Here is a 17,254-nt window from a genome sequence, read left to right as displayed (position 1 = left end):
AGTGATTGGTATCAATAATGCACAAAGCCACAGTTCATTTCTAGAGAAAACCTCCAAATTCAAATGATAGGAAAAGTGATATCTTTAATTGGTTAGAAAACAACAATATTCTGTTTAATAAAGCAGTGTCAAAACCACAATTATATGACATAATTAAATCACAAAGAAATTAAAAAATAAAGTACCATTTTGCCAAGCCTAAAAAAACATGGGCATCAAGTTCTAAACATAAGGTTTAACAGCTTTCGCTCACAACTGATGTGAATATCCTCATCTATTGAGGAGCGGTTAGTAACTTGTGCTTGGATGCACAAAGAATGACTCACAGGACAAACAATGCTACATATAATAAATACATTTTGTGAGTGCTTTAACAAGAACCTGCTCCATAAAGCAACAATGTTTGATTGGGAGAAACATGCATTTGCTTCTGGTGTTGTTAAGGACAGTCTGTTCAGTAGACGAAAGAAGACACAAGTGTAAATATGTGTTATTGTTGCTGATTCAGTTTAGAAATCTTCAGTTAAATCTATCTATAAACAAGCAGTTAACTGTAATATATTGCAGATGACAATGAATGATCACATAAAAAAAGACTTGAACATAAACTATTTTGACCGCTTTTTGTGAATGAATTATTAGATGGAGACAAGTAACAGTGTGTTGCAGCTTGCCATGTATAATTAATATAATTTCCAGATTGTCTTGCACGGAAATGTTTTATGATGAATGTGCAATCTATCACAGTTCATGAACCAAGAATGTGGTTTTCTAGGCAAAAAAGGATCTTCAGTTTGTATGTAAGCAAGAAAGGAATCAATTGCATGTGGGCTGGGATGATATCTCTATACTTTTAAGATCACATCTTTTTTTATGAATACAGAATAGTAATTCGTATTTGCAAATGTGGAAAGATGTTTAATACATCAACTTCAAGAGAAGGACATAGTGAAATAAGTCTGGATAGAGGAATTTCTAGCTGATTTTGTTCTTCAAGTGCATGATTTCCTAAATGAACAGTTTCCAGACCGTTGGATTAGCCATGGTTCATAAGCATCACTAGCTTCAGTGCATTGATTTTCACAAAGAATTTCCAACAACTGATGTGGGGTGTAATCAAGCCCTATAAATCAGAACATCGATATACAGCAAATGAAGAATTACATAACAAATTGCATTGTGAAGAAGGCCTTTCTAACAGTAACTCTGGAAATGGTTGATAACATCACAAGGAGGACTTGGAGACACATATACATTCAGCATTCTGGTGTATACACAGATCTGCTGGATAAATAATTTGCAATTACTAATCTATATAAGTGTTAGAAATATGTATAAAGTCCAAGATGTACAATTTTCTAAGGGTATGGGAACTTCTTGGATGTGCTGTTTATGAGGTGGTTGTCCAGCACAAAGTTATCACCTGACTATTTTTGATTTTTAAGTGCTTTTAACAGTTGTCATGAATACTATAGGTTAGTTTACAAGTTTAAAATAATATTGTGACAAAATTGTTCTTGTACATATTATAAAACTCTTTTTAAGTATTATTGGTTTTGACAACTTTTACTGCCTATGTTCTAAAAACTCATTATTTCACATCTGCAGCATTTTATATTAACTCATTACAAAATGTTGTAAATTGTTTTTCAGCATTTCATGATAAAATGATTGAATTTTTCATTTCAAAGAAAGAAAAGGGAGAGTTGAAAAGTAGTAATAAATAGTAGTAGAGTAATAGATTACATTTTCAGAAGAGCAGCAAGTTATTTAATATTTATAAGACATTTAAATCACAATACCACTGCAACTCGAGATATCCATCCATTAAACTAAACAGTCCTAATCTTAGACTTAACAGTGAATCTTGAAGAAAATTTAAATAAAAAAATAAACCATTAAAGATTGATGAAATTTAATGGCTGGTCTGTTGAAAAACATTTTTTATAATGTTACACGTATATGGTAATACAATAAATTAAAAATATTGCAAAATTAAAATAATCATGTATAAATTAAAATCCTGAAAATATTTAAATTGGTTCGATGTTGATTATCACCAATCATACGAGAGTAAGTCAATTATTATCCACAATGTAGTTATAAATGTTATTGCAATACAAATAGGAAACTTACATGTACATCATTTTTCAACATAGTCCCCTTGCATTTCAACGCACTTGGTCCATCATTGCACAATCTTCCTGATGCCCTCATAAAAGAAGGTTTTCGGTTGATCTGTGAGCCAGGAATGCACCGCTTCTTTCACTGTTTCATCCGAGGTAAATCGATGGCCCCTTAATGCCTTTTTGAGCAGACTAAACAAGTGCTAACAGAATGGGCAAGATCAGGACTATACGGAAGATGAGCCAGTACTTCAAAGTCGAGTTTCTGGAGCGTTTCAGTAGTGTGGGCTATATGTGAACGGGGATTGTTGTGCAACAACACAACACCTTTCGACAGCAGTGCTCGGCGTTTGCTTCAAATTGCAGGCTTCAGCTTGGCAGTAAGCATCTCACTGTAATGCCCATTGTTTATTGTCGTGCCCTTTTCCTCATAATGTTCCAGTACTGGGCCTTGTGAGACCCAAAAAACCATAAGCATCAGTTTTCCTGCGGATGGTTGGGTCGTGAACTTTTTTTGCAGGGCGAATTTAAATGTTTCCATCCCATACTCTGCCGTTTACTCTCATCATTACGAGTCTCGGCTTGTAATGATGGATCCGTGTTTCGTCAGCAGTGTTGATTCTGTCTAAGAAGATGTCCCGTTTGTTACCATAGCGATCCAAATGTTTTTGGCAGATGTCCAAGTGCGTTTGTTTATGCAGCTGTGTGAGTTGTTTTGGGACCCATCTTGCACAGACTTTATGAAACCCAAGTCTGTTGTGGATGATTTCATAGGCAGAACCGTGTCTAATTTGCAGACTATGTGCCAGTTCATCAATAGTTACTCATCTGTCTAAGAAAATCATGGCATGCGCATGCGCAGTGTTTTCCTCATTTGTGGAGGTAAACGGTCGTCCGGCTCTTTCATCATGCGTAACACTTGTATGACTGTTTTTGAATCCATTCATAAACACTTCGTTGTTGAAACACACTGTTCCTGTATTGTACCGAAAGTCTTCGATGAATTTCGACCCTTGATACACCTTCTGACCACAAAAAACGAATCGCTGAACGTTGCTCTTCTTTGGTGCAAACAGGAAGCAGAGCAGCCATGGTTAATGGCAGGGCAGCGATAATGGAACTAACCTAGTAACAATTAAACCATGCATGTGTCATCTACACAACACAACATTACTACCAACATAAACAAAGATATAACTTGAGATAGAAGATATAATTAAATTGTGGATAATAATTGACTTACCCTTATAGTTATTATTTGGTAATGGGGATAATATGATCCAAATTGCATGATTAAGAAGGTCAGAAAAGGGTAAAGTAATGATAGAGTTGCCGGCTTAGTTTATGAAGCGTAGAAATATATGATCTTTTCACATTTCCTACTTATATGTAATTTTCCCTTTACGTTACTTTTCCTCATGCCTTAACACTTTGAACCCTGGGTTCTATGTAACCACCGGTGGTGGTCTATGTAACTGGACAGTTTAGACCGATTTAAAAAATCCTACTTATCATAATTCTAAAGTTTCCTTACAAGTGTTTTATCACCTGAAAGGATAAAAACCATGTAGATTTCAAATGCAGAAAAAAAAACTGTGACACAAGCACTTAATATTTTTGTAATTATTATATGTATTTTAAATTATTTATATTGCGTATAACATATTTTTAGAAACACAAAAACATACTCTTTAAATATAATATAAATTCATTTAGATATCATTTTGGAGTAAAATGTTGTCACTAGAAAGAAAAAAATTTTTTTCAGTAAAATATGTCACAAAAGACAGAGTCTGTCGGATGTTTTATTTTCAGTGTGTGAATACTACTAATACTAATATAGTGTGTGATTATTTAAACTTGAGAACTAGGTGCAGATAGGTATATTATTATTCTTAGAAAAGATAATTATAATAAAAAATAATAATTATGAGAATAGTAAGTTGTTAAGTGTAACATTGCTAATAACGGAGCTGATGAAGTTGAAAATAGGCCTAAATATAATTCGGTACAAATATAATTGTCAGTAGAAGTGTTAGGAATTACAGAAGAAAAACTAAGAACAGTAATAGTAGCACTAGCAGACCTAGAAGTAAAATCTCCAGAAATAATATCACTTACCAAAGGTTTAGTTACAAAAACAATTTTTTTTTATTTTTGAACACCAGTGACCATAATAACCATCATCCATGTGTACAAATCACTGTCACTAATAATCAGATCTTTGTAGGTCGAGTCCCTATCCTCATCATTTAGTTACCTTTCAGAACAACTATCAAAACATAATTTACTAATTTGTTTGTGTTCAATAGACATAACCTCAATTTCTTTGTCAGAATCGGAATTTGTACCATCGCTATCATCCAAGATTTCGTACACCAATTTGACTAATTTAGGGTCATAAATGTCACCATTTTGGTAATTTTTAAACAATAATAACAAATATAATTCTGTCAATAGAATAAACATCATAAATCAAACACATAAACAAACTTGCTTCAGAAATATCATCTCTCTTAAACTAATACAGTTCAAAAATTATCCAATAAGTAATGAAAACAGCTTGATATATGAATTCAGTATGAAACACTGAACATCTGAGATCAATGAAAGACAAGTTGGAGTAGTCCTATCAAAAGATATAGAATTTTAAACACAAGGACAACATATTCTCGTCCGTTGTTCTACTGAACAAAGATAGTCGGACCAGTTACAGTCATCCATAGTATACAATGTGTTAATAACTATTTTAATACATTCAACAGGTTATTTTTGTATGTTGTCCAAAGGGAATTGAAAATTTTTTAAAGTTTTATAAAAATCTTTTGCTTAAAAATTATGTAATCTAAATTGTATTAAAATTAAACATTTTTTTTCTTTATAATACTTAACAGCATATTTTATACTTAACATTTCTACTTTTCATTTTACTTTTCTTTATCTTTTTAACTAAAAGTATATAACATTTAATTTAAATAAGTAACTTTCACTTTTATTAAAAGAAAATGAGTTTAACAAAAATTCTGACAATTTTCTAACTGTGTAAATTTATTCTAATATAATGAAAATAAAATTTTGTAAAGAAATATATACACTTCATAGCTAAACTATTAGATACTGCTTGTAGTGAAAGCTTATTATGATTATACGAAATTGTATTTTCATGACAGCAATAAATAAATACATACACTTTTTGAAGGTCATAGAATGCACAAACATTACTAAAACTGCCATCTGTTGTGTGAGGTATAAACTATGAAAGATTCAATTTATTATTTGATTATATTTTCATGTTATTTGAGTTGAATGAGAAGGAAGACAAATTTAAAATGTAAGTCAATATTCCACTGAGAATCATTTGGAACAGCAAGGTTATAGAACCTCTTACAATACATAATGAAGATGTCATTGTAGTTAATTTGTCACAAAAATATTTTCAGTTTTACTAGGGTGAAATTCTAACATATTGACTTCAGGTATGATAAGCAATAATGTTACAAATCTGAGATGATAAAGAATTGTTTATGGTGACAATGAGTTTATTTTACATAATGTGAAGAATGCAATTAAAATAATCAGTCTGTAATTGCAATGGTAAGTAAAAATAGTTAAAAGATGTATGAGTTCTGTATAGTAGTAAGATTACTATTAATATAATTATAAGATTTCTGTAAATCTTATTTTTAGGATAGGAGTATTAGATTACTGTTTTATTATGTTAAATGATACAAGAGTACTATGTAAAACTGAATTGTTTCAAGGCACCATTCATGGATCTGATGGCAATTTTTTCAGTTTCTTTTTCAATTATAAAATGAAAAGCTTGTATAAAGAGAACAAAATTATATAAAGTAATTAGAGTATAATAGTGATATTTAATTTTAATTTTATTTAATTATAATGATTTTATAAATAAATAAATTATTATGTAAGAATGAAATAACATTTATTTTCTATTTATTTTGTAAGAATGAAATCGAACATGCTGAAGAATTGGTCAGTCGTGGACAAACAATGATGAGAGGTCGCCATTACATTCAATTACAGTGTGTAACACCTAAATGTGAAGAATTACAACGGATGTGTATCACTCTCAGCGAACGATTGCAACGAAGATCTGAAACTCTTGCCAAATGTCGTGATCTACAGGAACAAGTTGATAAGGTGTTTTTATGTTAAAAATTATTTTACATTAACATTTTATTGGAAAGATCATAAATGAGATCAAGGCCTATAATATTAATTAACTGTACTAATAAAGCTATAATTTTATTTTATAGTAAATTTACTGATAATTTTTCTTGTATAATTTTATAAAATTTTTATTGTAAATAAGGGAAAATGTGTTGTGCAAGTTAGTTTTATTGTATTTATTCTGACTTTTTGCCTCTGTTTGAAAAATGTGTTATTCATTAAAATTTAAAAACAGTTTTAGTTTTAAAATGACATTTGCAATATAAACAGTATATAGCAATATATACTGCTATAGCAGCTGTAGTTATAAAAAGAAAGAAAGAATAGAGTACAAGAAATAAAGAAAAGAAAGAATATAGGCATTAAAAAAAAAAATTGTTTTTTTAAGTTTTGTGCCTAAGGGGACATTAATTTTTTTTAATAAAAAAATAGATTTAAATAAATTTTAAATAATCTGTAAAAAAAATTGTTATTCCAATGCTTCCAAGTTCAAAAAATATATTTTTATAAGATGGATGTTTTTGCACGTGTATGTGTGTATGTATGTATGTTGGCCTATATTTGTTTTTATAACTAAACCCCAATGTCCAGTTTTCAAACTTGGTAAATAAGTACTACCTTTGGGGAGAAACGATTTATTAAATTTTTGCAAAAATTGAAAAAGGGGATGGGGTGTTACGGTGGAAATAAAATTTCATTTTACTGGGACTTTAGCAAAGTTTTCTTACAAAAATTTTAATTTTTTTTATCAAGTTCGCAAATTAGCTGAAATATTTATTTAATGTTCATTTTCTTCCCCAAAAAATTATTTTATACATTTTTCTTTGTTTTAATTAAATCTTGCTTCAGAAAAGGAGTTAATGGAGTTTTTCATATATGAAAAAAACTCCCAGCAGGTCACCAATCCCTATAAAACGTTTTTGCCGATCCCGTTCCAATGGTCGGTCTATGGTAACAAAAAATACTTTTTTAATTTTTAAAAAACTTTATAAAATTTTTTTAAAAAATTTAAATCCATCTTACAAGTTACCCATCGCATTTAATATGTAAAAATGTTTTCTAATAGCCCTTATTCTAGTATTTGTTGAAAAAAAAATTGGTTAGAATCACCCTCTTCCTAGAAAATTACAAATTTGTTTATTTAGAAAGTTATTGTATGGTTCTATTTTTAAAACAATTCTGAAAAACTCTTTTTATAAATTTATTGTTACCACTTAGGATTATTTTCTTAAAAATTAATTTTACCCGAATGCTTTCCCTTGAATATGGGAGTCCCCAAAATGAAAAAAAATTTTTTTATTTTTCAAGAACATAAAACATTAGTCCTACCATTAACTTTCATTAAGTCTTCCACAAGTATGGAAATAATCTGTTTTTTTGTTGTTTTTTTTTGTATTTATTTATTTATTAAACAATATATCTTAAAATTATAAATAAATATTTTTACATGAAAATGCAAAAAAAGAAATTCATAATTTTGGTTATTTTATCAAAAATATACAAATACAGCTTAAATGATTGAATTGAAGAAACTTTCTGGCCAGAAAGTTTCAATTTTGTTTCAAGATTTTTTTTCAAAAATGGATTACATAACATGACTGGCAAAGCTGGAAAATTATGCAATTCATTGCCAGCTTTTAATTTATATGTAGGTGAAGTTGCACAACTCAGTCACTGAATTCATTACTTTCATTTAAGGCTTTATTAAAAATAAATATGTAACCTAGGTTATTCTCAATATCTTTCTGATCCCTCTACAATTACATCTATTTCTAATTTTATTTTTCTAGCTATATGTTATACTGTATAGTTAGTTACATTGTCTATTATTATTATTATGTATGCTAATTGGGTAAAATTTTGGATGTTGGTTTTAACATTTCATGACACCTAACAAAAAAAAATTTTATCATTGAAAACTTTTGAAAGAATGTTACTATGTATATACATCTGTACGTCCTGATTTCATACATTGTTTTGGTTTTTATTGTATATTTCTAAACTGGAAGGACTGATTTGGATAAAATTTGATAGGAGGATTTCTATATAGGGTGCATTGATGCCATTAAATTTTGATCACAACCGGTTTGGGTGGCAGAGAAATATGGATCTTATGGGTCCCCACATCTCAAAATTTTACTCAAGAGGGTAGGTAAAGCTTTTTGCATAATTTAATGTCCCAAAGGTAGCTAAGATGTTTTCTGATTGTTTTTGTTCTTATTCAAAACCCCATTTTGGAGTTGGGATAAAAACTTATTTTTTGTCAAAGGCAAATTCTTATATTAATTAGATGATTCCATTATATTAATGTCATATTGGTTATATATTTTGGTTATTTCATTAAGTTTGTCCAATTTGTTTGGTCATTTATCGTTTTGCTTTATATGTTCTTGGATTAACAAATTTTAATTAAGTTTTGTTTAATTAAATTCTTTGCTGGTATTTGTGTTCTTTTATGCTGATGAAACATTTCTTTTTTGTATTGTTATTTATATTTGTATGACAAAATGCTTGCATGATGTACTTTTTTTATTTACTATTTGTTATACTCAAGTTAAAATTTCTATACTGATTGATGGTTTTCATGTGCAGGCAAATAAATGGTGTGCACAAGGTGTTGAGTTGTTAGCATCACAACATATAGAAAAATGTTCGTGTTCTGCAGAATTAGCTGAGGCTGCACTAGCTGAAATGGAAAGTTTCATGGCTAGTGCAGGACAATTTAAACTGAGTAGTCCTCGAGAGTTCTACACTCTCTTCCAAGATTCTATAACACCTGAAACTAAAGCTCTTGTTACTCAGGTATTTATTTTTTTAAATATTTTTTCCAGCTGTTTTTAAAAATGATTTAGACTTTGGATTCGTGTAGGATATCTTTATTCTTTTTATAATTTTTTTTTTTTTTTAATTTCATTTCTTTCAGTTGTTTTAGTGTGGAATCCATATAGTTATTCTCATTATATAACTTATGCAATGAAAAAAAGAAAAGGTTTAGCATTAACTAGGAGTAAGAGAAATGTTTATTGGCAAGGAACATTTAAATTTGTAATAGTGTGGTAGGTAAATTTACTCTATAGTCTCTTGCCATTACAATGTGATACTGTGGTATGGTCCAGCTATCACTGCTATTCCCTATTTTATACTTACACATACTATTGTACAATACATTCCTATTTAATACTTTAACTCTCCTCTTGATAATATCTACAAACTTTATCTTTACATTTACCCTAACTTCTTCCCTTCCCATGTTATCATTAATCCATTACCTTTCAGGAACAGGATTTTTTCCTGTTAGTTTGTTTTTAAAACAAAAAAAAATAAATTTTAATCTTTTTAAAGATAACTGTTCCCATTTTTCCTGAATTTATTTATGTTTTAATTCAGATATATAATAATTATATGTGCGTGTGTGCACACATACATACACACACACACACACACACACACACACACACACACACATACTTTATAAATATACAATTAAAAAAAAACATATATGCAAATTGTATAAGTATTTTTTATGTAATGTGGTTTTGTTTGAAAGCGTCAAAGCATTCATCATTAACTCAGTTTCATGGTCAAAATCAATATTGATTTGGCATGAGAATTATTTAGAACTAATTCTAACTCTTTTAAACTAGTACTATCATGAAATATTATGGAAAAATAGAGTGAAAAACAGGTCAAAATAGATAATAAGAAAAAAAACAACTTTAAAGAGCAAGCTTATGACAAGCTTTCTTTGTTTACATGTGTAAACAAAGTGATGTGGTTAAAAACTAAATCTTTCCAACATAAATACAGTTTTGTTTTAATCTATGATGCATTTTCATGGATTATTTCTGAACTAATAAATTAGAGAATTAGTTATTAAAGTCTGAAGACTAGTACGAACTCTCCTAATTATTAAAATCATATGAAAATGCTAGGATGAATATCAATGTTTGTAGATGTGTTCATAAGATTCAGTATGTTAATATATTCACTGCTATGCACATATATAAAAGAACAGCATGATTTATTAAATTGTGCTGTGACTGCACTGGTGTGGTTATTGGTATTTCTCTATTTTATCAATTCAACTAGTAATTGTGGATTTATTCTTTCTGAACATATTTTTCCTTTAATTTTTTTTTGTATATGCATTTTTTTTATTTAAATAAATTGATCAAAAGAATAATTTAAGCTGAATTGCTAAAAAAATAGAATTACCAGTGAGCACGTAAATTTATTTTTATTATTAACATTTTTATTAAAGGAATATATATTTCCTTTAAAATATTTGTGATATATACATATATTTAATGTACTTTTACGTACATTTTCCATTATTTTATTTCATCTTTATTTAAATACAAAAATGAAATCTAATTAAATTTCTTCTTAAGTTTACATTATTAGGTTAAAAAATGAAAGAATAATCTGGATATACAATTATAAAGCAAAAGTGTGTTTTGGTAACCTAGGTTAAATTTGAAAACAAGTGTTCAATTTTATTTTATTTTTTTGTTATTGCAGAGTAAATTTGAACTTTTGGATTTTTGCACTCAAGCTCAACCATGCCAGAAGAAGGCACGTAGTTTTTCAGTCAAAATTTATTTATTTTTTTTTTACAAGAAATTATTGTATATATCTATTACAGGGATTATTTGAATTAAAAAATACAAAAATTGTTTCAGCAAAATCAAGGTACATCTCTTCTGATTGAATAATTTAATTACTGTACTCCAGTCACTGATACTTAAACAATAAATGCAATGCAGTTTAAAAATAGCTACTTCATGCTCTTTAATTTTTCTTATTCATTTTGCTTTCTGTTTTTGATGATGAAGCTTCTCTTCACTTTGTGTGGCAGATGAAATTTTCCCGTTAGTCTCTCTAGCTTTTCTTTTCATGATTAATCTTATGATAATATCATTATGGTATGTACGTTTTTAGCCTGCTTGATTGACTTCACTTTGGTTCAGCTGCAACCAATGTAAAGCTAATTTCTTCAGTTGTTTGTTTTGGATGTTACCAGTTTCATATTTCTTTGATATCATTCCAGCCTAAATATTTGGATTATGTTATTCAGTGCATTCCGATAATCTTATACTTATGTCTTACTTTATCTCTTTTCATCTCAATAATTGTCCTATAAAATCTTACCTTTATACCTTACCTGAATCTTACTTTTATACTCTACATCTGACTTTTATCTACTTTATGTAACATCAATGTTTCACAATCTTCTATTAAACAAGTATTATATGTATTATATCTCAAATTACAGCTTTTTTACAACATATTCTTATTTCTTTGAAAGATGAATTTTTTCTTTGTAATAAGTCTTGTACTCGCCAGGATCATAATACTTATCTCATCATCAATATAAACCTATAAAAGTTTGCTTCGTAGGTATTTGAAATTAGCTTTTTTTATTATTCTTGTTTAATCTCTTTCTTCCCTCTCGCTATCTTTCTCTTTTCCCCTCTCCATCACTATTTCACCATATTCCATACGCATCAGGGTCATTGCTTTCTTCCGTAAAATTGAATTCACACTTTTTTTGTGTAGGTCATTGTGTAAATCTTTAGTAGAAAAATATACATATAAATCACATAATATAAAAATAGAATCATTTTTATTTAATGACTGTATTAGTCTTAAAAATACTTTTTTTTTTACTACTATATGCTGCTGTCCTGTTCAGATCTGAACTAAATTTAGCATTTACCGTTTTAAAAATCGTACATAAAAACCATGCACTATTTATTAATAAAGAATCAATTGTTTAAAAAAATGTTGTACTTACTATGATTCATATTTCAGTGAATCAGCTTTTCATCAGATATATTTATTTATCTCTTTAGGTCATCATTGTTACCTTCTTCTTTTACAGTTTGTTTATTTATTTGGGAGGTCTTTAAGCAGCACTTTATCTTTTAATAATACTTTTCACGATTCAAAAACTTCCTCCACTGAATAGAGGCATTATATGCAGTGAATGATTTTTCTAAGAAAAGAGTTACATCAATTTCTTGTTGTAAAGTAATTATCTCTCTCTCTCAGACCCACATTTCTGCACAGCTATAAATCATTTAAGGTGCAAGAGAAACTAATCAGAGTTCTTTCTGAGTGAGTAATGGTATTGACTATCTAACCAGTCTCTGTATTAAATAGAAGGAAGGTACTTGTAGGGCTGAATGGCATTTACATTTTGGTGGGATTGGCATGTTACTATGCTAAATTATATTTCGCTTAGTGAAAAGGGCAGTGGAAAATTAATTTACTTTATTTCCTTAATAAACTTGGCATAGGATGTAAATTATTTTTGAGAATGGTTATGTCATGTTTGGGTGTGAATTGCGTATTATGTCATTGCATATTATGTCAAGAGTTCTGCAACCGAAAATTTATGGTGTATAACACACACATGTATCAAAATGTCTTCAATAAAATTGAATAATTTGGTTTAGTAAAATTTTGTAACTGTTTGTATGTAAATATTTAAAAATATGTACATCATTTAGTCGTAATAGTGTTTTTTATTTCTGTTTACCATATTGTAATCCTATTTTATACCTAAAACATTGTTTATATCATTTTAACTTTGTGTTTATTTTTTTAAATAAAAAAAACATAAATTTAAGTAAAACTTAAACAAAGATTTTTTTATCTTTTTTTTTTACTCAATCTCTTTTGATTGTTTAGGAAAATGTAATTTTTATAATTATATTTGTGTCTTATGCAAATGTAAGTATAATTTGTATTAAATGCATCTTATATATATTGAACTATTCACGTTATAAATATTTGCAAGGAATAATAATTTATTTACATGTAGTTTAAATTAATGTCTAATCTTTTTGTATGAAACTTTTGTGATAGAGGCTGATAATGATCACAACAAAGAACGCATTAAAGTACTAAATTTTATCTTTATTATTTAATGCTATAGGGTTAAATGGCAAGTTATGCTTTTAAACTTTACATTATATGGTAGTAAAAATAATTTATTCATAAATAACTATACTATTTTTTTATTTTTTTTGGGGGGATGATTTATATTGTTCAGAAGTCCATAATTAAGAATAATAGGCTTTTTTCATGTTTTGTATTTGCCTAAAAAAAATTTTTTTCTCTTGAGATGAAATATTTATGCTAAATTTCAAGGTTTAAGGTCAGTTTTTCTTGAGAAATTTTTTTGCACTTCCTTAAGGATGATTGAAAAAAATGTTCTGAATTCCTGTTTCATTATAATAGAGGTCATTTATTAAAAAAAAAAAAATTCTGATGTACATGTTTAGAGAATTTTGGAGTTAAATTTCTTATTCTGTTCAATGAATCACTAGACTTCTGTCCACAATAAAAAAAATATCATTCAGTAATTGACCCAAAGATAAATATCTGTTTTTTGTTTGTAGTTAGCCTTACTGGGAAAAATTAAGAGTATAAAAATCTTGACTGAAGAATTTTCAAGTAGAGATTGATTCAGGATATTATCACTGGGCTAGTTTTGAGCAGTTTGATAAATTAAAGTGGCCAAAATTCTGTATCTTCTTAGAAGTGGAGAGGGTTAGTCTAAGAAGAAGTGATTGTGATCTACATTGATTGTACAGTCCTGACTTAATTTATTGTAGCCATTTGGGAATTCTAGGTAACATTAGCTGGATATTGTTGGTATTACTGTTAAGGAAATTTGCACTCGGTTTACTTTTTTTAATTATGTTATACTTTTTGATTATACTTGTGTTAGACTTCAGTTTGAGACTTACAGTGATGGAATCAGTTTTGTTGTTTTTGTTTGAGACTAACCACCATGCTATGATGATTATTTTTGTAATTATTGTTCCAGTATTTGTATTAATAAGTTTTGGTTAAACCTAAAAAAAATCTTTTTTTGAGCAAAACAAACCTTAGTTAATAAAAATCATGAGTAGTGTGGGTTAACAGATATTGTAACATTTTTACCAGTGAGTTTGAAGGTTAATAATTTACTTCATAAAAATAGTAAAAAACAATTTTCATGTTTTTTTTATTTCCTGATTACTTTATGTTAACATGCTTTATTTCATTTCATTAATACTTGCAAAAAAATAAAAATTTTACCAGTTGACTAATTTTTTTTCTATTTTAATGTAATGGACTACGATGATTGTCTGTAGTCACTGGTATCCATAACTTACCCGATGATTGACGGACGACTATCGTAGTCCATGTTAACCCATTTCTTCTCAATTTTTTGTGAACACAACAGCTAATAAACAGTGTTTTCTCTATAATTTTAGAACTATTTTTCAATGTTCTGTCTACCTGGAGATTATATATTGATGTTTATTTAATAATGTAGCTTGTATATTTATTGCATCACTAAGTTATTCAATGTGCAATTGCCATCGGCCTGAAAATGCTTGATATACGTATTTGGTTTGTTTTTTTTTTTACGACTTCTTTTTAAATAAAATTATTAATATTTCTTTAACATATGCTATGTAAATAAACGTGATATGTTTTTATTTGAATCAAGGGTTAGCAGTAATTAACAATGAACAGTTTGGTACATATTTTCATTTATTTGATTGTTTTTTTTTTGTAAATACTTAAGTTATATTTAAAAAAAATTTTACTCTGCATATTTTTAAAACACAAAAAACAAAAACTGTAAATCTTTAATGAAAAAATGTTTAAATAAATGAATATAATTATTTATGAAAAACAATAAACAATAATGTATTTTTTAAAGTAAATGATAGAAATTGTTCTATTAGAATTACTTAGTCACATAATACAGAAAGCACACACAAATATATATTATATTGAAAAAAAAAAAAGGTTTTGAAAAAGTTTAAAAATAACAGTCTCAAAATTTATATATATTTATAATAAATTATATAAAAAATAACATTATAAAAAAGCTAAAATACAAAAAAAAATTATTTTATGGACACATATTAAAAAGAAAGAAAAAAGCGGAAAACAAGTGTAATGTTTACAGTATAGTTTTGTGATGTTCTTCAAAACATTTACTTAGACACAAGGCTGCTAACCCAGGACAAACTGGGCAGTGATACGTCATGTCTTTGCGGATCTTTTTACATGCACATATCCTAAATTCTTTTTTTTATTATCTTCTTCTGGCCTTCTGGTGGGTGTTTTGGTGTTACCTGAAAGAAGTTGTTGTGGGTCATCAACAGCTTCATCATCATCACCACTTTCTAAGAAGTCAGATTCTCCTGACCATTCATCTAATGAGAAAGAAATATCATCATTACTTTCTTCAAGAAGAGCTCGTAGTTCTTCGGTGCTTCAAATTACATTTCTCTTATCCAATCTCCTTTTTCAGTCGTTGAGGTTGAAGTTGTACCCCCTGATGTCAATGGTACTGGCTCAAATGGCGATAAATTTTGCATTTTGGACTGTGATCTCCATAACCCTCCTTCCGTATGGGGCTTCGTTAAATAAATAAAAATAACTTTTTATAAAAGTTTTTTTTTTCATTTTATATAACAACATAAGTTTGTATACTCTCAGCAAGCATGAAACAGATTTTACATAAATTTTTGTATTTCTGTACATTTTTTAATGTAGTAAATAATTTTACAGCACAAGTAATAAATAGTTTCACAATAAAATAGTTTGAATCAAATATATAAAAAATATTTGAAAATATTGTAATGTGTAATTAGAAATAAGTTATAATTAATTTGACTTGTGAATCTTCATTTTTTAGATTTAAAAGGTTTATTGTGTTTCAATTTTCCAAATTATATAATAAAATAAATTAACAAAAAATGATATATTTTCTATAATATAACACACACACACACACACACACACACACAATATATACATTTTTGTGAATAATAATAATACATCAACAGGTTTTGAATTTAAAAGTTATGAAACAGTGTTTTATTTCAAAAGTGATGAGTTAAAACAAACTGAAAAAAATTGTAGTATTTCAAAAGTAAAAGGTAAGAAAATACAGTAAAGAATATACAGTGTAACAATATGTGAAAAATACAGTATAGCAATATTGTCTGATTTTTAAATATAAAACTATAGTAAAATTAATAAAAAGACAAGAAATTATGTCAGAAAGTAATACAGAAATAATCAGGAGAATAAATACTACATATTGTCTAAAAAATAAATTATAGTTGATTTACCTATAATTTATATTAACTTACCTGATATGTTAACTTGTATTTAAATCTTACCGTGTCTTGAAATTAAATTAAATTAAAATATTCTTGAATAGTTTTCAGTACATTTAAAAGAAACATATTTAAAATTAAAAACCCACTAAAAAATGAAAAAAGAAAATTGGCAAAAAGTTTGTATAAAAACATTGTAAAACTGTAGTAGTGTACGTGTAAAGGAAATCTTCTTTGAATGACTAAGTGGGTGCTATCCTTGTAAAATTGATGGCAAGTGAACGAAAACAACTATAATATGCTCATAAAAAAGGACAATGATGGTAGCCCACAGTCACCCAGTAAAACCAGTGTGGACAACGATGGTAGTCCACGGTGTGGAACATGTTAATAAAAATTGACTTTAAGTAACTGAAGAAAAATAAAGAAAAAAGTTTGTTTTTATTACTTTTTAGCCTAACTCAATATTACATAAGATAAAAAGTATAAACAGTTTTTAAAATAGCCTTGTTAGCTGCCCAATAATAATAATACTAATTAATAAAACAGGATTCGTTAATATCAAACACATATTCAAAATTAGAAAGAAATTTGTTAAATATTAATGTATAGTGTAGCATTTGAAATATGGTAATTGAAAAGCAAGAAAAAAAATAAAAATTTTTGAAATGGTTTTGTAAAAGTGTGAAATTCTCTAGGTTGATAAAATTTAAATGAATTGATTTTGGAATATCATATAAAAAAGAAGACAGTGCAGTTTCATTCTAGTAGAACTTAGTTGGATGATGATAT

The 17,254-nt window shown here is 27.9% G+C and overlaps 1 protein-coding gene across 7 annotated transcripts in view; it reads left to right on the top strand.

Annotated features, from left to right (window-relative positions):
- Positions 1–17,254, top strand: part of LOC142321988 (guanine nucleotide exchange factor DBS-like) — a 215,494-nt gene that overhangs the window by 126,188 nt on the left and 72,052 nt on the right. For all 7 annotated transcript variants that reach the window (XR_012755753.1, XM_075360576.1, XM_075360570.1 and 4 more), the window contains exons 10-11: positions 6,096–6,290; positions 8,913–9,122. Coding sequence is in view for 6 of the 7 variants with exons in the window: in XM_075360576.1 (XP_075216691.1) it covers positions 6,096–6,290; positions 8,913–9,122 (405 nt within the window). In the remaining variant the exon portion in view is untranslated. The remainder of the gene's footprint in view (positions 1–6,095; positions 6,291–8,912; positions 9,123–17,254) is intronic.

The sequence above is a fragment of the Lycorma delicatula genome, chromosome 1, assembly GCF_047948215.1.
Source record: "Lycorma delicatula isolate Av1 chromosome 1, ASM4794821v1, whole genome shotgun sequence".
Lineage (NCBI taxonomy): Eukaryota > Metazoa > Arthropoda > Insecta > Hemiptera > Fulgoridae > Lycorma > Lycorma delicatula.
The sequence above is the reverse complement of the archived record's forward strand: the minus strand, read 5'-3'. Positions and strand labels throughout refer to the sequence as shown.